The sequence below is a fragment of the Bos indicus genome, chromosome 13 (assembly GCF_029378745.1).
Source record: "Bos indicus isolate NIAB-ARS_2022 breed Sahiwal x Tharparkar chromosome 13, NIAB-ARS_B.indTharparkar_mat_pri_1.0, whole genome shotgun sequence".
NCBI classification, from domain to species: Eukaryota; Metazoa; Chordata; class Mammalia; order Artiodactyla; family Bovidae; genus Bos; species Bos indicus.
In genome coordinates, this window is record NC_091772.1 from 21,595,136 (window position 1) to 21,618,188 (window position 23,053).

General features: G+C 37.3%; 1 protein-coding gene across 3 annotated transcripts in view; it reads left to right on the plus strand.

Annotated features, from left to right (window-relative positions):
- Positions 1-23,053, plus strand: part of PLXDC2 (plexin domain containing 2) — a 425,380-nt gene that overhangs the window by 223,592 nt on the left and 178,735 nt on the right. For all 3 annotated transcript variants that reach the window (XM_019973017.2, XM_019973018.2, XM_070800805.1), the window contains exon 4: positions 16,285-16,354. In XM_019973017.2, the coding sequence (XP_019828576.1) occupies positions 16,285-16,354 (70 nt within the window). The remainder of the gene's footprint in view (positions 1-16,284; positions 16,355-23,053) is intronic.

Consider the following 23,053-nt stretch of genomic DNA (forward strand, 5'->3'; position numbering starts at 1 on the left):
GGATTGGGGGCAGGAGGAGAAGGGAACGACAGAGGATGAGATGGCTGGATGGCATCATTCCCTCGATGGACGTGAGTCTCAGTGAACTCCGGGAGTTGGTGTTGGACAGGGAGGCCTGGCGTGCTGCGATTCATGGGGTCGCAAAGAGTTGGACACGACTGAGCGACTGATCTGATCTGATCTGATCTGATATATATATATGTATGTAGTAATTTGATTACATGTTCCTTCAATTTCCCCTTTGTCCTTTTTTGTTTAAATATCCCCATTGTTCTTTTTGAGTTAAATAACAATTCTTAAATCATATTTGCAGTAGAAACAGATGTTAAAACATAGTTTTCCAGTTGGACACATTAAAGGAAGAAGCATGTCTTCAAACAGTAGTTAAAGGGAAAAAAAAATTGGCATAAGTCCCTATCACATGACAAGCAATGAGTCAAGCACCTTACCTTCAAATAGTGGTACTTATTTGGGTTTTTTGTTCCTTATTTAAAGTCCATAGTTATCAGGTTGCAAACCTAGAACTTTCTGACTACAAACCTGGGAACCAGTTGAAATTTCTTCTTCTTTTTTTTTTAATTTCTATGAGACCTTCAAATGCCACCATTTTGAGATTTTCTTCTGTACTTCTCAGTCCATATAACTTAATTTATTGCTGGACACAGTTTGATTCAACAACCAAATTAGAATTCATGTGTCTTTTGAAACCACAGTTTATGAAGTTCTGATTCACAATTTCTACAGAAGCGCCATTGTCCCAGTGGAAGGATTCTGGGGTTACAGACGTTATGAGACCTTGACTCCAAAAGTCATTTTCTTAGGTTCAGGCCTCTTTGGACCTCAATGTTATAACCTAGAACAAAGGGGAAAGTGCCTGCTTTGACTCCCCTCCAGTGTTATTTCAAGAATAAAAGTGAAATAAATATGAAAGGACACTGCAAACATCAAATAACAATGAGGCAGTAATGAAGCATTGTTGTTTGAGTCCTAATTCTTCACAACAAAACATATTAACCCCTAAATACATTAATTCCTAAGTAATCTCTCAGAGTCGCTTTCTATAGATAGATATGCACCCATATATTTATATCCATATATCTTTAAATAATTTTTTTTGGCCAGGAAATTGCCAGTGTGCTTTTTGTCAGACATAAACATACCCTGCCCTTAAAATTTTTAAACTATTTTTCTATGTATTAGTAAGAAGATTGATTCTTTATGTAAGAAACACTAGCACAATGAAATGAATTGTTGCTGTCCTGTCTACCATAAAGCTGGTAAAGTTTTTGATGAGACTGGTACAGTTTTGATGATAGACTGTTTTAAAATTTAAAAATTGGATTGTTCTCTGTGGGGATCTTCAGACTACTCAAAAACATACCGAAACCTTCATTAACAAAAATTAGGCTTTCTGGAGGTATTTTCTTTTTCCCCAGAAAAATAACAGCATTTTGACTAGCATTTCCATTGGTCTTAAATTTGCATAATGTTGATGTTGGGAGAACTACATTCTGATGCTTGTGGTGACTTAAGTCAATTGTTTTTGTATATTGCAGAATTTTATTTTTTCCTGTGCATTAGAAAATCTGTTGATAAGTGATTATTTTTCTAAATTATTAACTCAAAAGGCAATTTAATTTGCTATCTCTATCGGGCTATTATCTGGACCACACATTTTTGTCTGTATCCTATTCACAGTGTCTAACAATAAGTTGCTTTTATTTTTATTTTGACTGGTAAATAAACTTGCTGCATTCTCTCTTGTGAGTTGTTTCATTTCAAGTAAGACATACATCTGGAGGAGGAAATGGCAACCCACTCCAGTATTCTTGTCTAGGAAACTCCATGGACAAAGGAGCTTCGCAGGCTACAGTCCATAGCATTGCAAAAGAGTCGAACACGACTGGACACACAGGCACAAGACATACACAGTTCATCAACCTGTCCTTACTTGTCTTCATTCATGGGGTTTTTCTCTAGTTTAATAACAGACTAGGATAAGCTGTGTCTGTACAACTGTTTCTCTAACTTAATTTTTGTCTAATTAATTCACTTTACTATTAATATTATCATATTGAAATTATAAATTTTGAGAATAATTATCTGTCCTGAAGAAAGTATTATTTGAGGGCCTTTTATGGAAAAGAAAGGCTGTGTTTTTCCCCCATTCCACAAAACCAATCTGAGATCAGAGTAACTGAATTCCTTTGCATGCCATGCAGGTGAGCTGGTCTGCTTGTCCCAAAGCCAGTGGACATGGAAGGATCTAGTCCCTCTTCCACAGATGGTGTTAATGACTCAGGCTAAACATTCCCATCTAATATTTTAGTCATGGAAGCGACTTTGGAAATTCTCGAAGATAGTGGCCAATTTTTACGCATATTCCTAACCTTTGTTTTCCAAAGCAAGAACATACTTTCTTTTTAAAAGTCATCCTTGAGTTCATCGTATTTCAGTTTAATTTCATCCCATTTCTCCATGTTGTGTCTTTAGTAGAGGACAGGCACCATTCTTTACATAAATTTAGAGTCATAGGAAGTAATCATACATTCGCCGTTGTCTGTGATGACTGTAAAGTAAATCTAAATAGATAACTATCTACTCAACTTTTTAAAGTCACAAGTGAGGCAAATACTTGGAGGTTTCACATTAATCTTCTATAATTAGGGCTGCTAAAGTGGGATCCCACAGTCAAGCAGCTGTGTCTCAGGTGAAATAAATAAATCCAGTTACTCCTATTTTTCATCATAGGTTGTCTTATCAAACCCATTTTTAATCATCCTTTCTGATCTCTCTAGGACCCTATGAAGACTTAACAAGGGTTAATTTTAGATAACCTGAGTGTAAAACATAGTCTCATCCTGAAGTTATTAAATGATAAAGCTTCCACAGGACTCTTTTCAAGGAAAACATTTTGTAGCACAGAAAAGTTAGCAAAATGTAGATGGAATATAATGTTCCCTAAGAGTAAATACAACGAAAAGCAGCTAGGTATAAGTCTTGTGGAAAATCTTAGAAGATAAAAGACTTCAGACATTTTGGAATTGAAATTTCCTGAACAAGTTAGTATTCTAGTATCCTTTAAAAATTTTTTTTGGTGTCTGTTTTCAGTAACTTTATTTTTGTCCATTTCTTCTTACTAAATTATAGCCTATGACTTAGGTGGATGATTACTTTCGGTGAAATAGTCAAGATCTCACATTGTTTGTTTATAAGTTGGCCTCCCCATCAGGAACATGTGTTGTGCCTGAAATTCCAGCCCCAGAATGTAGGTCTCATCCCTTCTTCACTGAAGGTGCTCTGTTCCTATGCCAATGGGACCGGAAGTAGAACACTTTTAGTCACTCTCAATGAGTGATAAATTGCAAGGAATTTCTTGTTATGCAGCCAATGTCTGACACAAATGTCAAGTAAGGTTCACTCCTGATAGACAGGCTGAGTTTAGCTACCTGAGTCCTGATCCCTGCAGGACCAGCTGTAGACATGAGTAGGGTGGGTAAAGGAGCAGCTCTTGGAAGCTGTGTTGAGAGGCATCAATTTACTTATTTAGCTTTTGAAAAATCCAAAAGTTGGCCACTTTGGCAAACTATTAAAAACCAGTGAATCTGCATAAAAGATATAGGAGACTCTCTGGATTATTGTAACTTTCATTGAATTTATTTCCAAATAAAATGTTAAAAAAATAAATAAATAAAAAAATAAAAGAGGGGATGTTAGTGGAGGAGGATGAAGAGTTAAAATTGGACCTGGCCTAAATTTTCATTTCAACCTGTGGTCAAATTTTGAATGATTTAGTCACCCTTCTGCTGAGATTTGCCTGCACTGAATTCCAAATCCTAATACCCTACCTGATGTGCATAGAAACCAATACTGTGACGCAGGTATTTGAGAAAGAAAAGGGCTTTATTGCGAGGTTGACCTGCAGGGAGACAGGCAAGGCTCAAATCTGTCTCTCAGATTCAAGGTTGGGGCGAAATTTAAGGGGTCAGGGGATTTCAAAACTTGGAAGCTGATTGGCTAGTCTCTAGTTACTGTGCTGCTGGAAGCTGACTTCTCACTTTGTAAAGGGCTCCAGTGGCAACTTATCGGTTCTTTGAGATCCGTAGATTGAAGTTTCTTGGTTTAGGGTCAGTCTGGAGACACCGGTTTCTATCTTGCACATGTGCACTGCTGTTTCTGTAAAGTAACCCAGGTTTTGATTATTCAACAGCCTGATTTTAGGGAGCAAAACCAGTTTCAGTTGGTCAGTGTTTCGAGCTGTTTCAATGTCAGCTGAGGGGCAGCTTGATAGAGTGTATAAGCATGTCAACTTAGAAACAGGCTGCCTACACAAGAGTCTCCACTTCTGCCAGCTAAAAGCTGGGTAACTTACAGTGTTTTTACTTTATGTTAATCATTTCCCTCAGCTGTAAAATGGGAATGATGATGGTACCTACTTTCTAAGATTTTCACTAGAATGGAATGATTTATTAATAACATTTGTACTATGCTTAAGCAGTGGCTGCTCTAGATGACTGTTAGTATTGATACTAATCACTGTCATACAGACATTTTAACTCTAAAACAATCATTTTTCCAGTGACAGGAGAGAAGGGAGGACAGATTATGATCCACGGAGATGAGCAAGGGCATTTTCAAACTGTCCCGGATAAGCTCATAGGAATACATTTCCTGTCCTGCCCTGTTTGAGGGTCACTGGTCAAGGAAGTAGCCACCATGTCCTTGTCCTTAGGTGTACTGAGGCTGCAAAGAGCTTTTGCAAATCATTACTTTAAAGGTGCTGTGCTAGGAGGTATCCCTATCCTTTCCTGCCCTAAATGGAAAATTTCAGGTCAGATGAGTGCTAACAGGCAAAGTGAGATGATGTTATCCAGAATCAAGTCTATTTATCCTTTTAACCCATTTCACACTTGTCAAAGCTTCCTTACAGCACTGTTTTAGAGTTTCAAAGACCATTTATATGACACAAAGTCTTGACTTTCCAAGTGGGGTTTCTGGGACAGTCTCAGGAGCACTGGGAGCTTGTTAGAAATGCAGAATTTTAGTTCCCTCCCCCCACCCCTGACTATCCGCAGCAGAGTCTATTTTTAACAAGAACCTTAAGTGATTACCATGCACACTCAGGTTGGAGAAGTCTGGTAGAATTACTGCCTTGTTCTCAGAGCAGTGTGGAAAATCCGGATGTGACCTCTGGGTCTCCCCTCCCCCACTGACTCTCCCAGGGCTCCTTTATAAATCCTGGTTATTCTTACCCTCTGTGCCCTTAAACAGACTTATGCTCTGCACTCTCCCTGAATGGTAAACAGTCACATAACTCATTTGAATAATTCTCAAAACGTGCAAGTATAGGCAGGCAACCATAAGCCAAGTGTTGCTGGGAACCAGGAAGTGTAAGAGATCAAAAGATATGATGTTCACTCAGTCTCAAGTTCATATGAACAAGCAATGGGTAACTGCAAAATGTTCATATGTTATTTTCTAATTTACATGTAGCCCCATGCAGTGTCGTTCAATATGCAGGGTTAATTAAGTTGTCGGTTACAAAAAACTGCTGAAGCAGTTAGAATTTCTAACCCAGAAAATCAATTCGATTGATGGGCTTTATTTCTGAAAGGAGCCACTCCCTTGCCTGTATATTTGCATATTGATTAGCCCCTTTTCCTGAACAATTTGACCTTTTAATTAGGTTTCCAGTGTTTTCTGTCACTGGATTAACGACCCATATCCTGTTCATTCCCCTGCAAGAGGGAGAGTTTGTTTAAATTCCATTTTGTAAAAATTCCACATGGTAAAAGTGGCGTGAAGCATCCTGCCCACTGCAGCTATTTTATTCCTGGCAAATACTCAGCTCATTTATGGCCTTGAAGCAGGATCTGACTTTAGGATATATCAAAAGAAGCTTGCATTGCTGTCGGCCACATGGAAATGCCTCTCCATAGTACATTTTCTCTCTTTGGTAGTAACTTGCTGTAGAAACTTGTTAATTCAAATTTTTCTATCTGTATGTACATACATACACCTGTATACCAACTTGAAAAGTGTTAGTTGCTCAGTCATATCTGACTCTTTGTGACCCTATGGACTCTAATACTCCAGGCTCTTCTGTCCATGGAATTCTCCAGGCAAGAATATTGGAGTGTGTAGCCATTCCCTTCTCCAGGGTTTGTCCAGATCCAGGGATCAAACCTGGATCTCCTGCGTTGCAGGCAGATTCTTTACCATCTGAGCCACCAGGGAAGCCCATATACTCATATTTATATCTTTCAGTTTATTTTACTTTTATAAGTGAATATTTGTTAAACAGGTGAATAAACCAGTGAAAAGTCATTACCATTGACAATTGTAAAACACATGCAAAGATGCTCATCATCACTCGTTATCAGAGAAATGCAAATCAGAACCACAATGAGGTACCATTTCACGCCAGTCAGAATGGCTGCGATCCAAAAAGTCTACAAGCAATAAATGCTGGAGAGGGTGTGGAGAAAAGGGAGCCCTCTTACACTGTTGGTGGGAATGCAAACTAGTACAGCCACTATGGAGAACAGTGTTGAGATTCCTTAAAAAACTGGAAATAGAACTGCCTTATGACCCAGCAATCCCACTGCTGGGCATACACACTGAGGAAACCAGATTGAAAGAGACACGTGTACCCCAATGTTCATCGCAGCACTGTTTATAATAGCCAGGACATGGAAGCAACCTAGATGTCCATCAGCAGATGAATGGATAAGAAAGGTGTGGTACATATACACAATGGAATATTACTCAGCCATCAAAAAGAATACATTTGAATCAGTTCTAATGAGGTGGATGAAACTGGAGCCTATTATACAGAGTGAAGTAAGTCAGAAAGAAAAACACCAATACAGTATACTAATGCATATATATGGAATTTAGAAAGATGATAATAATCCTGTGTACGAGACAGCAAAAGAGACACTGATGTATAGAACAGTCTTTTGGACTCTGTGGGAGAGGGAGAGGGTGGGATGATTTGGAAGAATGGCATTGAAACATGTATAATATCATATATGAAACGAGTCGCCAGTCCAGGTTCGATGCACGATACTGGATGCTTGGGGCTGGTGCATTGGGTGACCCAAAGGGATGGTACAGGGAGGGAGGAGGGTTCAGGATGGGGAACACGTGTATACCTGTAGCGGATTCATGTTGATATATGGCAAAACCAATACAATATTATAAAGTTAAAAAAAAGGAATAAAAAAAAATTAGGAGTCTATTTACTAAATAAATAAATAAATAAATGAATGTTGTGTAAGTTTAGAAAACAGGCCCTTGGATCTATCCTTGGCAGATAAGAAACGGAAGCATCTAATCCTCAAATGTGCAAAATGAGTAGTTCAGGCTGTTCCCATCATCCAGTGAGAAGAGACCACCACGTTACCATCAGACCTCAATGGTGTGCAGCTCATGACAGCTCCATGCAGCCCAGCATGGAGTCGAGTCGAGTCTAGTCTAGTCTAGTCCCTGTGATTTCATCAGAAAGACTGCTCTGTACCTTCTCCAGATTTTCTTTTTGTGTGTGTGGCTTTAGCCTCAGGCATCCGGGAGCTTTCTATTTCCGCTGTTATTAAATTTTAAAGAAAATTAAGTTATGTTAACTGAGAACAAAAACATCAGTCACTGACAACATTAAGAGTACCAAGTAGAAAATGCCTATAGAAGATGTGAAAATAGGTAGGAAAAGGATCACCTAGTATAAGGGAGAGAGAGCGATGTCCTGTAGTGGGCAAGATTTAGGAGTTTGGAGTCAAGCACATTTGGATTGAAATCCTGGCTCTACTGCTTCTGGTGCTTTGAACTTATTAGTTTTCCTTTCTTATAAAGTTTGATCAAGGAGGTCAAACCAGTCAGTCCTAAAGGAAATCAATCTTGAATATTCATTGGAAGAATTGATTCTGAAGCTTTAATACTTTGCCCACTTGATGCGAAGAGCCAACTCATTGGAAGAGACCCTAATGCTGGGCAAGATTGAAGGCAGGAGGAGAAGGGGATGACAGAGGATGAGATGGTTGGATGGTATCACCGACTCAATGGTCATGAGTTTGGGCAAGTTCTGGGAGATGGTGAAGGGAAACCTGGTGTGCTGCAGTCCATGGGGTCACAAAGAGTCACATATTACTGAGCGAATGAACAACTTGTAAAGTTTTGTTTTGAAATAATTTCAGGCTTGTAAATAAACTTGGAAAACTTATCGAAGAGTTCCCATATAGCTTTCAACAAGCATCCCCAAGTAGTAACACTATATACTCATGGTACGATTTCTAACACCAAGAAATTACCATTGGTGTGATACTCTTAACTAATCTACATGCTATATTCACCTTTTGTGAACTGTCCCCAAACCACCCTTATTCCTATTTGGAATCCAATATAGGACCCACATTGCATTTATTTGTCAAATCTTCTAGTCGCACCTCCTCCAATCTATGACACATTTTCTGTCTTTCTTTATCTTTCATGAACTTGACATTTTGAAGAGTCTTTACCAGTCTCTGTACAGTGATCTTGATTTGAGGTTTGTCTACTGCTGCTTCATGGTTAAATACAGGTCTCTATTTTAGCAAGAATACTAGGGGAGGGACTTCCCAGGCAGTCCAGTGGTTAACATGCAGGCTTTCATTGCCCAGGACCAGGGATCCATCTCTGGTGGGGTAAGATCCCACAAGATACACAGTGTGGAAGAAAAAAAAAAAAAAGAATACCCAGGGAATGGTATTTTGTCTGTCATCATGCATACATCAGGAGGTACCTGATGTCATCACGTCTCATTACCAGCCATGTTAACTTTGATCACCTGCTTAAGGTGATGTCTACCAGATTTTGTTTCTTTACTGTAAACTTACTATTTTTCCTTTTCTAATTACTAAGTATCTTTGGAGGAGATACTCTGTGCATACAAAACATCTTCTTTCTTGTCATACTCTCACCTAGTTTTAGCATTCATACTTATTCAATGCAGACAAAATACTTAGAATGATGTCTGATACATTAAAAGCTAATTCCAGTCTTATAACACCAGTAAATACACTAGTTGTGATCATTTCAATATAACAAAAATGAAGCCATCATAATGTTTCTGCGAAACATAATATCTAATTGTGATGTGATTCTATTACAAAAGCAATTTGCCTCGATTGCTATTAGAAACAACATATATCAAATCATTTCCACCTCCTTATTAGAAATCAGATAAGGAGCTGTTATTATTCAGGAAACTAGTTTTAAGGAACTTTTGCTATGCCAAACCCTTCAGGTATATAATACAATGTTAACTATCATTGACTCCATTGACTCAGAGCTTATGAAGGTCCAGGTGTCATTTGGTCATTTATTCAGGTATTTTGGATGAAAACCCGTATCATTAGAAATAGCCATGTAAATAAAACAACATGTATTTTTTCCTTTAAATTTTCAACTCCTCCCAAAGTTATTAATATAATATTTAATAATACTTGGCATCAATAAACAAACTGAAAATGCTATCACTCCAATTTACTTGGCCTAATTTTTTGGAAAAATTAATACAAATCTCACTTTGTCAGTCATCACCATCTTCATCCTGCTTATTTAATAGCTTCAAGATACAAACACGTGCCCTACAAACATGAAATTATTTGAATGATTAAAAATAGCACGTTCAAAAAAAATAAAATAAAAATAGCACATTCAAATACATGTATAGAAATTAATGATTAACCCATGAATTTATTCTTAAATAAATGGACACCACCTATATTCTTTGGACTTGTTGCTGTCGTGAACTTGTGAGATCAGCAATTACTAAAAGCTTGTCATTGTCGTTTAGTCACTAAGTTGTGTCCAACTCTTCTGTGACCCTATGGACTGTAGTCCGCCAGGTTTCATGGGATTTCCCAGGCAAGAATACTGGAGTGGGTTACCATTTCCTTCTCCACTAACAGGCTGCCTTCATGAGGATTATACCTTATAAAGAATAAGAGTGTAACTTTACTCCTGTAAACAAGAAGCTGTCTTAAAACAAAAGGCATTTTTTATGAGTGACTTTCTCAATGGTTTTTAGGATTATAAATGCACCCACTTCAGATTTTTTAACTCTTATTAGGAGGTTTCTGTCTTCAAGGTCTTGAAAGCATTGATTAATTTATCTTTGTAATACCACTGAGAAATAGGCAAACAAGTAAAACTGGAGCAGTGTTTACATAGGATTATAATTCTTGTGTTATTAAAAAAGAATTAGCAGAGATCATAATAATTAGAACCCAGATGGCAACAAGCGTAAGAAAAATATGTAACAGAGGCAATAAAAGAGGTAGACGTGCTTAGTAATCTATGAGAGGGGCTTCCCCGGTGGTCCAGTGGTTAAGACTCCCCCTTCCAAAGCAGGGGCTTGACTTCCATCCCTGGTGGAAGAACTAAGATTCCACAAGCTGCGTGGCATGGCTGGAAAAAAAGAAATCTATTAATATGGCCCTAATTTCCTCTGATAGTCAATTCCCCACAGTGATTCCATGGGGCAAGTTGTAGAACAGCATGATTCGGTTTCAAAACTCACAGTCATATGTGGCTGTACCTGCTATAAATTTGCAGCACACCATCTAGCCCCTATTTACCTACTTCTACAAGCTTTTCAAAGAACGCTTCACAAATTTCTTGTCCCGCATATGATACTTCTTATGCCTGTCTCAGAATTATGATACCTCTCCTGTCAAATAGTTCGCTTTCTGCCAAGTATAAGGAATTAGCAAATTCAGTTGATTTTATGTATGTCACACATGCGTTTTACAGTTTCACTTTTGAGTTTTTATTTTACATTTTGCTCTATTAATTTATTGTCTTTACATGACAATTTTCTAAACACTTCTTCCTTTTATGTTGTGTGTGTGTGCATGCGTGCTCAGTCGCTCAGTCATATCAGACTCTTTGCAACTCCATGAACTGTAGCCCACCAGGCTCCTCTGTCCATGGGATTCTCCAGGATCATTCTCTACATAGGATTATAATTCTTGTGTTATTAAAAAAGAATTAGCAGAGATCATAATAATTAGAACCCAGATGGCAACAAGCATAAGAAAAATATGTATAAAGAATATTAGAGTAGGTTGCTGGAGAAGCCGATGGCACCCCACTCCAGTACTCTTGCCTGGAAAACCCCATGGATGGAGGAGCCTGGTGGGCTGCAGTCCATGGGGTCGCTAAGAGTCGGACACGACTGCCTGGAGAATCCCAGGGATGGGGGAGCCTGATGGGCTGCCATCTATGGGGTTGCACAGAGTCAGACATGACTGAAGCGACTTAGCAGCAACAGCAGAGTTGGTTGCCATTTTCCTCCTCCAGGGGATATTCCTGACCTAGGGATTGAGCCTGCATCTGCTGCATTGGCAGGCAGATTCTTTACCCCTGAGCCACCTGTGAAGCCCTTCTTTTACCTTAGATATTTCTTACTGCATGAGATCCAAAATAGGAAAATATTCACCATTTGTGTCATGTACATCAATTAAATCTAGTGAATTCCAATATTATGCTTCTTGTTTGCAGTGGCTTTTTGTGATGTTGTCCAGGATTTTGTTTACATTTCTGGTTGCAGAAGAGTTTTTGTTGCATATTCAAGTTCTAAAAAATTTTAATGATGTGGTTAAAGGATGTGTAATTAATTAGTGACACAACAGGTCTTCTCACACCTAACCAAAATAGGTCTTTTTCCTGTATTCATCATCTCAGTTAGTGGATTATGGTCCACCAGTCACCTAGCTAGAAACCTGTCCTTTATTCTAGATTTCTCTCCCTCACTCCCAACTTGTGTGTGTGTGTGTTCGCAGTCGTGTCTGACTCTTTGTGACCCCACAGAATATAGCCCACCAGGCTCCTCTGTCCATGAGATTTTCCAGGCAAGAATACTGGAGTGGGTTGCCATTTCCTTCTCCAGGGGATCTTCCTAACCCAGGAATCGAACTGGAGTCTCCTACATCTCCTGCATTGGCAGGCAGATTCTTTACCACTGGAGCCACCTGGGAAGCCCAACTTTTAATTATGATTTCAATTAATTATGATCCTTCCAGTATTATTTTCTACGTATGTTTTTACCCATGCCTTTCACTCCCATGCTTTCAGGTCTCATCTGACTAGTGTCTGGCAGTCCCCTTTGAAGAGCTTCCGTGCATCTCCTCTGGGTTAGGTGTCCTCTTCAGGTCCTTACTCTGCTCCTGCCTGGGCCTATTAGTTTCTCCTTCCATGTTGCTCTCCTGCATCACCTTCTTAACGCCTTGAAGGGAGAAACTGGTTGGGTCTTACTCTTTGAGGCTCATCCTTGGATTTAGTGCCTGGTATGTATAAGGTCAATGATTTTTGACTACACGAATGAATGAATGAATGAATAAAACTGTCCTTTAGCTTCACTGAATACCTGTTTAATATACCATGAAAAGAAAGTGAAAGTAGAAGTTCCTCAGTCATGTCTGACTCTTTGCAACCCCATGGACTGTAGCCACTGTAGCCCATCAGGCTTCTTTGTCCATGGACATCTCCAGGCAAGAATACGAGAGTAGGTGGCCATTTCCTTCTACAGGGGATCTTCCCAACCCAGTGATCAAACCTGGGTCTCCTGCATTGCAGGCAGATTCTTTACCATCTGAGCTACCAGGGGAGGAAGCAATAATGAACCAATTACCCAGGAGTAATTACATGGAATATATAATAATTTAGCTTCAAAGAGTCCCATGAAATCCTAGCATTTAATCATTTCTGTTTGTTTTAATAATTTGTGTGGATGTGTTGTTCTGTGTATCTGTGTCTATATGTGTTGTAAAGAGGGATGATAATTTTCAGAAATTTGCCCTTAAGTGTGATACTTTTTATTTACTTTCAATATTTCAGTAATTAGGAGCATTGCCTTTGTTGTCTTTCAAATCTGGGTTCAAGTTTTGGTGTCCCACTTGGGCCATTTTTCCCTGGATAAGGAAATGGCTACCCACTCCAGTATTCTTGCCTGGAGAATTCCATGGACAGAGGAGCCTGGCGGGCTTAGATTCCATGGGGTCACAAAGAGTCTGACATGACTAAGCGACTGACACTTTGGGCCATTCTTAACGACTCTGGTGCTAAGTTAGTTTCACTTTGAAGCAGTTAAAATCTGAACCCCATGTGATTGTTTTATGTGTACATGCATATAGAGAGAATGGTTGATGAGATACGGTAGGAGGTATAACTTTGCAAGAAGTAATGGTAGGACTCTGAGGATGACACTCTGTGGTCCCTCTTGATCCTTTGCCCCACATCCCTTCTGCCTCCCTGAGCTCAATGAAAATTGAAACTATGGGAGGCAATTTCCAGGATACCAGCTAACATCCCAACTCAAGTGCTGTGTCTCTTCTTTCTGCCTGAGAATAATCCTGGGGAAGAAGGGAATCATCTGCCCGCTGTCAATCAACAGGAGATCAGAGTGGATGGATCAATATCCCAACCTCCCAACCTCCAGTGAGATGATTCTGAGTCATGTTTTCCCTACTCTCTCCCAGAAGGTCTCCAAGGGAGACCTGGCTGTAGTGGTAACACATCCAGTAACTGTTACTGGTTTTTCTCTTCTCTGTGTCTCACTTTTCCCACGTCCCTAGCAAATGCTTCCTAGGATCACCTTCCAAACAAACTATCTGCCCCAAGTCCTTATGTCAGGTTTACGGCACCAAGGAAACTAGGCCAAGGCTTGAAGAATATGGGAGCCATGGCCAACCAAGGTTGAGAGATCATTACAGTCAAGAGAGACATCATGTTGAAGAACTGGAGCCCAAGATTAAGGGTGGCATTTTCAAGGAAGTGAAAGTTGTTCTAGAAGGCTGGCCAGGGTAGAGAACGTGAAGGGAGAACCATAAGATAGCAGAGACCAATTAGTGGTGGATCTTAAAACTCATTTTCACTATTTTTGCATGATTCCAGGGTCAGTGGGATTCTAGATCGAAAGATTTGGATTGGGGAGTGATATTCTATCTAGATAGTATAGGAAAACAAATTCCAAGGAAAATGGAACCAAGATACCTGTAAGCAAGTCATTGAGATAAAACTTACCTACACTTAGGGAAGGGTGTCAGTAGTACCTGAAGAGAAAAGGGTAGATTTCACAACTATTGAGAAGGTAACACCTTTATTAATTGTCATTGCTATTAGTGCAAAGCAGGCCATGGTGATAACTAAGGTAAGCTGGTCATTTAGACAGTAAATGGGGAGACATTTCAATCATTGATATTGTGCTTCAGGATAATATATTAGCAAATTTTTCTGTGAAAACTTACTATCAAAAATAATCTTTAACTTATGTATTTGTTTTTCTCAGTTTGATTCTAAATATATTTAAATATTTTTCATGGCTGAGAAATTGTCATATTCTTCTGGTTCATCTTTGGTAGTAATTGATAGAGTTTGTTAGTGATAGATGTTTAAACCAAACTCTTATTCTGTAAGTGAGAATTCCAAATTTTACCAATTTGTCCATGGCATGGAAAAAATTAGACTGATGGAGAACAATATACTAGACCAAGTGCCTTTATAAAACTGTGTCTGATGTCTTCTTTGAAATATATGATTTTGCCACTGAAGCTTTTATTTTAGGGTTATTAGTAACCACTCATTTCAGTCAGTGCCGTAAAAATAGGTTTTGTTGTTCCCATTAGTCAGCATAAATTAAAAAATGAAGATAAACCCTTCTGAAGATGCAGCTTTCATTAAAAAGGAAAGGGAAAAAAACTAATTGAAAGTCACTGTAAATTTTAAATGATTAATATCATGCCAAATAAGTCATTAGGAATCTCTGATGGATATAAAAAGCAATCATTTGCACAATTGGAAAGAGCCAAATTCAATCTAACTATACTGCTCTATTTTTTTAGCTTGTATGTTAGGAGAGATATAATATTGAAATTGTTGAATTTTAACATAATAACCTTTTATTATAGGTGGTTTGTACATTCTATTGGGCTCTAAATCAGCTAATTAATTTCCCTATGGATCCTTTTATTTCAGTTGATCATCTTTGTTATAGCTCACTGTTTTTTTTTTGTTTCCTTCCTAATAATAATAAATCTGATTCATATCATTTCAAACATATGAAAAATCTAGGATTTCTTTTTCTTTGCTTTGCTTTTTTGTGTCTTGTTTTTTATCTTACTATACATATGTATGTATAATATATAACAATAAGATATATTATAAATATATATATATATATCCAAAGCTTCAGATCTTCTTTCAGAAAAAAAGAGGGGCAAAATTTATGAACTTTATTCCTCGGTCTCTCCAGTTTTCCTCTCTACAAAGTAAAAGTAGCTTTCTAGTAACCAACATTTTTTAATTATCAGTATCCCATGCCTTTAAAGTGTACATAAAGTGGTTGCTCTCAAACACACTGGGGGCCAGGGCTGCCAGCCCTCACCCAGTTGAAAATCCACACAGTGGTACCTCTGCCTCAAAAACAAAGGAATTAATGAGTGACTCACCCAAGGGCAGGATAGAATCTGGACTCAAACCCTAGTCCTTTTGATTTCATACTTTGTGATCTCTAATCAAACTTTTCTCAACACTGCAATAATTTAAAGATCTCTCTAATGAAAACACAGATACTATATTATTGGGGGGAAAAAAAAAAGAAAACATGTTATAAGTAGAACTGACCAATACAGTTCAAACCCATGTTCAAGGGTCATTTGTATACTGAATCAGGGGAGTTTATCACAATCTGAAAAAGAAAAATATCTGCAGGTTTAGATCTGTAGGTGCAAAGTATCTTGTTCTATAAAACTGCCTTTTGTTCTATACAGAAGATAAGTTGACTATATAATTGCCTAAACTAAAATATTTTTACTTTTTATTCAGTAAAACTGAACAGGTAACATGCTCTACTATTTTGGAGAAGATTAATCCAACAAAAAATAACCCTAAATAAATTGTTGATCATGATGGTTGACCTGCTTTGTAGTGATCAACTGAAAGGTAGTGGTGATGTTAAAGAGAAAGGCTTGATTCAGAGCTGAAACTGTTAGATTCTCTTTGGAAGTGAAGAACAGATTAACAGATCATAACAGCCCAACTTTATTTTTTCACATATTTTAAACATTTAATTATCAGAGGGTAAAAAATTCTTTTATTTCCATCCAAGATTCAGATTCGAAAAGTCAGCTACAATAATAGTGGGGTAAAGTAGAAGCATTTTTTTTTTTTTAAGGTAGAAGGCTCTTCATTTTACATTTACTATTATGCACATTATTGATTTTCTTTTCTGGTTGTTGTTCCTTGCAGAGAGTGAATCTGTCCTTCGATTTTCCATTTTATGGCCATTTCCTACGTGAAATCACTGTGGCAACTGGGGGTAAGTGGTTTTCTACCCATTCACTCTAAATAATCTACAGTTTCACTACAGTTATTATTTTTAATTTACTCCATATTTCAAAAGGGACATTTATTGGGAAAGCCATTGTCTTCTATCAAAAAGTCATGGGTATAAATAAAACCTAAGAAAAGTACAGCTATGGGGAAAACTTTTCTGTAGAAAAAAAATGTACTTATAATAATTTTCAGCATAGATTCATCTCTGCTTTCTTTTCAAGTTTTCATTCATTTTTGATAATATGGAAGACTATATGAAAGGGAACAGAATTATAAAGAAAATGTGCTTAAGGAAGCTATAGAAGTGTATCATTTTCTTTTAACTTATGTAGTAGATTGAGATATGTGTATACACACACACACACATTCTATTAGCTTTAGTTATTTGGTTTTTTCCTCCCCCTTTAATGCCACCTAAGTTGACTGAGAATTTTAAAAATGAACACTGAAATTCGGTTTGAATTCTCTTCATTTTATTTTTCTCCACAAACTTTGGAGGTTAGTTTAGAGATTAGCAATAGCCTAGAAATGCAATTATCTGTTTTTATAGCATATAGGAGTCAGAAAAATGTATTCCTTGAATGCTACTAGCAGAAATAAGCAAAATGCCAGAGAATATTACTGTTTGCCTAATAATGAGCAGTAGATAAAGTAGGAGAAAGAGAGAAAAACATAAAAATGGAAAAGTAAAGAGCAAATTATTAATAAATGAAATACACAGATAGGATGAAAGGTCTGTGGATGGCTCATACTAAAGCACCAGAGAGAGTCCCTTTCCTTCCCTGGGTTTTGGTCTTCTGGATGGTATGGAAACCAGGTTGGTCACTCATCATATTTCAGTAAAAGACTTAGAAGTTATATAGGATTCAGAGGAAGATTTGTAATCAGGAATACCAATAATCAAGGAAAAGTTTTAAGCACCATCTCTAAGCACTGGCAAACAAAGCTACCTCTGCCTTAGGATCATGTAACCTAGTACACAAGGTGAAGCAGAGTGGGGGAGTTCCTTAGAAAATACAAATGATGAAATATGAGTTTCCAGAGATGATAAAGCTCAAACGTGAGAATCCTTTAAGACTTAATAGAAAAATTATTTAAGATATTTCTTGAAGGAAGTTAGAATTTCTGTGATTGTGTAGGGAAAGAAGAATAAGTCACAGGGAAGAATATCTTGAATAAATACTATACAGAAGAGAAAATTGGTGGAGTATTTTGAAACAGTAAATAACCGAATTTGAATGAAGCTGGATGTGTAGGTTTAAAAAAAAAAATGTTAAGATGTGAAAAGCAGGTTGGGACAATTTTGTACACTGCCTCAAAAGTCAGTTAGAGTCACTAGTCCTTGATTAGATAAGTGATAAACTTAAGCAGCATAACCAAGATTATATGTGGAATCTAAAAAAAATGAGACAAATGAACTTACTGACAAAACAGAAAGAGACTCACAGACTTAGAAAACACACTCATGATAGCTGGGGGGAAGGGATAGTTAAGGATTTGGGGAAGGTTATGTACACACTACCATATTTAAAATGGATAACCAACAAAAATCTACTGTATAGCACATGGAATTCTGTTCAATGTTGTGTGTCAGCATGGATGGGAGGGGTGTTTGGGAGAGAATGGATACATGTACATGTATGGCTGAGTCCCTTCACTGTTCACCTGAAACAACATTAACAACACTGGTAATTGGCTATAATCCAATATAAAATGTTTTTGGTATTAAAAAAATAAAAACACAAAGCAGAATCAAGATACTTTGTAATGCCTTAAAGTATAAAAAGACTGAAGTTAGTGCATATAGTTGAAAGTGTGACAAATATTGCTGCTGCTGCTAAGTCACTTCAGTCGTGTCCGACTCTGTGCAACCCCATAGACGGCAGCCCACCAGGCTCCCCCATCCCTGGGATTCTCCAGATAAGAACACTGGAGTGGGTTGCCATTGCCTTCTCCAATGCATGAAAGTGAAAAGTGAAAGTGAAGTCTCTCAGTCGTGTCCGACTCCTAGCGACCCCATGGACTGCAGCCCACCAGGCCCCTCCATCCATGGGATTTTCCAGGCAAGAGTACTGGAGTGGGTTGCCATTGAGGACCTTGGTAATTCTGTGGCTTCAAACCATAGGAGAGAAATGATGCTATTAGAAAAATTTACAAACTCTAAGCAAAAGAACTGTTTTTAGGGCTTCAGTCCAGAAGCTATTACATTTTATGTAAAAACGGACCTATATATAAGTAAAATTTACACACAGATTCTGTCTTAATGAGTTCACTGTGTATTTCTGTGCTAGTATATTGCCAGGCATTTAATAGACATTTTAATTAATATGTTGAAGGATTGAATGAAAAGGAGAAAGGCAAATTAAAAGATTGCTCCTATAAACCATGAATTACTTCATGTCCACTCACATCTTTAAAGTATGATGTAAACATGTTATCTCATAATATGAACATTAAGCATATTTTCTGAGACTTAGGCTACCAGTGTTCTACTGAATTTTTAAAAGTGAATCATTAATTATGTTTGTTCAAAATCTGTACACACAGTGGTAAAAATATGGGCAGCTTTGCATTTTCAGTTTCTCAAATCATTTTATCTTTAAAAGTCATGTCAGCAATTTAGCCAATATGAAGTAAGATTTCCCTTAGCTGAGTTGGTGGGGAAAAACCCAAACAGATGGCTATGTCATGTTTACTGCTTCAAAATACCTTTTTTCTTTGCAAAGATCCTCAAAATAAGTGAAAAATCTGGTGTCTTGAATGATTTCTATCTTCTTTGAAGAAAACAATAATGTAAAAAAGCCTTTTTCTATTTTTTGTTTAAGAAATGCTAGTATGGCACTTGCATATATAAATCCATACCCTGTTTAGAGAGGCACAAATGAGATAATTTAGACACTGACCTAGGCTTCTCCAAAATGGAACCAGAATCTCTTGTAAAAGTTTCCAACTAAATAAATAGCTTGTCTACACCTCCATTGTTTATTTATTCAATCAATTTTGGTTGAGTCCCTCCTATGTGAAAGACACAGTACATAACATTAATACTTTGGTTTGTACAGAGAAGAATAAACTGTGGTTCCTCCAGGAGCTTAGAATCTAAGAAGAGGAAGGATTATGTGACTAAGTGATAAGACAAGGTTGACTGTGAGTGTTGGAGGATTAGAAAGGTGCCCCATGAGAGGGTCATTCTTATTGAGGAAATCAGAAACAGGTTTGTAAAAAAGCTAACATTTGACATTGGCCTTAAAGGAAGGTGGAATTTTAGTATGCAGAGAAGCAGGTTGAAAAGAGGTGAAGAGGGAAGGAATATCTAGACAAAGGGATGCTGAGCTAAGTGACTTTGCTGAGTCCATATTGAGCATATTTGGAGGGCTGTCAAGTAAATCTGTTTGTCTTGAGTGGAGACTCAAAGTAAGAGTTCAGTGAATGGGAACTGGGAAGAGTGGTGTAAAATACTTTTAACTTTAGACATCTGGATGATATCCAGCAAGCACTGGGTTTCTTTGAGTAAATAACAGATCTGGCCTGATCTGGTAATGGAGGATAGGATAAGGTGAGGGGTTTAAAGGTAAAGAAAGAGGCAGGTTTAAAGGTAAAGAAAGAAGCCAGTGAAGGGCACATCATTTGAGTTGTCTAATCATTGTGTTTGCAAAGGTTTTCAGGCAACAGGATTCATTAGGACACAGGTGAGTAAAGCTAAGAACAGCTTGGAAGAGAACTTCTGAATCATAGATTTTCAGTTGGTCTCTTCTGACTAAATAGGTGGTATAAGCAGATAGACCTACCTGACAAATGCTCATCATTTTACAAAACTAGAGAAAGTAGTTAACTATGAAAAACTTACAAGAAAAATAGAAACCACAGGTCAGGTTAAATAAAGTAGACTGAAGACCATTACAAATAGACCAGGAACTGAAATTTTTCAATAGGAATACATTGGTTTTTATGATACAAAATGAAAGAAGATATTCTATTGACTGCCAGTTATCCCTGAATGTGTCCACAAATTACTGTGATCTGTCTTTATATATGGACTTCCTGGTAGCTCATTGGTAAAGAATCTGCCTGCAAATGCAAGGGACATTGATTCAATCCCTGGTCCAGGAAGATCCCCTGGAGAAGAAAATGGCAACCCACCCTAGGATTCTTAACTTGAGAATTCCATGGACAGAATAGCCTGGCGGGCTACTGTCCATGGGGTCGTGAAGAGTCAGATATGAGTGAGCAGCTAAATAGCAACAAGATGAATACTTTAATAGGTTCTTTTTAAATTTTAGGCTTCTAAGGTCATCTTTGAAAAGCTTCAAAAAGCAGGTTTAGCTGTGGTACATATACACAATGGAATATTACTCAGCCATTAAAAAGAATACATTTGAATCAGTTCTAATGAGGTGGATGAAACTGGAGCCTATTATACAGAGTGAAGTAAGCCAGAAGGAAAAACATAAATACAGTATTCTAACGCATATATATGGAATTTAGAAAGATGGTAACAATAACCCTGTGTACGAGACAGCAAAAGAGACACTGATGTATAGAACAGTCTTATGGACTCTGTGGGAGAGGGAGAGGGTGGGAAGATTTGGGAGAATGACATTGTAACATGTAAAATATCATGTAAGAAACGAGTTGCCAGTCCAGGTTCGATCCACGATACTGGATGCTTGGGGCTAGTGCACTGGGACGACCCAGAGGGATGGTATGGGGAGGGAGGAGGGAGGAGGGTTCAGGATGGGGAACACATGTATACCTGGGGTGGATTCATTTTGATATTTGTCAAAACTAATACAATTATGTAAAGTTTAAAAATAAAATAAAATTAAAAAAAAAATAAAATTTAAAAAAAAAAAAAAAAAAAGCAGGTTTACATCTGAGGATATAATTTTTTAATTCTTGCAACCATCACTAGTAATGATATCTTTTTCATGAGTTCATTGTAGGCACTACATTTAACTAGATGAGAGGAAAGTGAGAGGTGGAAGAATGGTAATTGATGCCTTATATAATGGGGAAGAGAAAAGTTGACATTATCCAGACAATTCTGACCCCAAATTTTAAGTATGTAGATATAGGCTAATTCAAAATGAGTGAGCAGAATTGCAAGCAAGCCACACATGAGATTAGGAATCAAAGATGATATGAATTAAAAGGCAACTTTGGTTATGTAAAGGTTTACTGTCCTTTCCTTTCTTTGTGAATTTCTAGTTGAAGATATAAGAAGATAGCTGTTCAGGTTTTTTTGTCAGGGTATGAAAACAGTTTTATTGTAAAACCTGTTTCACACACATCTCTTCTTCTGGTTTAATGATATAATTGACATATAGCATTTTATAAGATGTCAATTTTAGTTCTGTTTTCTTTTGTTTGACAGATGCTAACTAATAAAATGTAAAATGTCCACTAAGTAATCAGTATTTAATATCTGGAAAATTAATGGCATTAAAAAAAGTCAAACAAGGAAAAGTAAAATATATATAGTCAGCCCTCCATATCTGTAGGTTTTGTATCCTGGGATGCAACCCACTATGGATCAAAAATATTTGAAAAAAAATTTTTTGGAAAGTTCCATGAAGCAAAACTTGAATTTGCTGTGAGCTGGCAACTATTTACATAGTATTTACATTGTATTAGCAATTATTTACATTGTATGAGATATTATACAACCTAGAGTTAATTTAAAGTATGTGGGAGGATATGTGTTGGTTGTATACAAATTGAGCTTGAGGGGATTTTGGTATGGAAATGGGGCTGTGTCTGGGAGACAGAAGAACAACTGTATCTCCTTTCTTCCCATGCCTCCTAATCCATTAGTACTCCTCCCAAGGTGAAAATAAATTAATTTGTGTGTGTGTGTTTTAAACTGTTGTTGTTTATTGTTTAGTCACGAAATCGTGTCTGACTCTTTTGTGACCCGATGGACTCTAGCCCACCAGGCTCCTCTGTCCATTGGATTTCCAAAGCAAGAATACTGGAGTGGGTTGCCATTTCCTCCTCCAGGGGAATCTTCCTGACCCAGGGATTGAATGTGTGTCTCCCTCATTTGAGGCATGTTCTTTACCACTGAGCTGCCAGGGAAGCCCCACTCTTTGAGTTATGGTATGCAATCAGATCTAAACTAATTTCCTATATCTTGTTAATAGTCATTTGTTTTTTCCCCCTTAAGTCCCTAATAAGAGAGGTTAAAAAAAATAGTGCATATTATTTTGATTGGGTTTTCAGGAAGTATATTACCAAATCTTCCAGTTTCTTTTTTATTCTTTCTTTCAAATAGCAATATTTTAATTGTAGTCCCAAATAATATTTTATTTTGTAGTCCCAAGCAATATTTTAATTGTAGTCCCAAATAAGGACTTTCATGCTTTTTAGAGGTACTTGATTAATAACAGTTATGAAAGGCTTTTTAACAGCAGAAGAGAGTTAGTTATTACTCAGGATGATTGATTTAAAATACCAACCCTGTAATCTTCCAAGTATATAACCTCGATATAACAGAACTTTATTGCATCCATTATCTTTCTGAATCTAGTGAAAAAGTAAATGACATTATTTTATATTATTATTATCATTATGTTATTATGTGTATCTAGAGATCTGATACATGCAGGGAGATATTGAAGGGATAGATGTTGCACAAAAGAAAATCCATTCCAATTTGGTTCACTAATTTAAAGTAACAAAC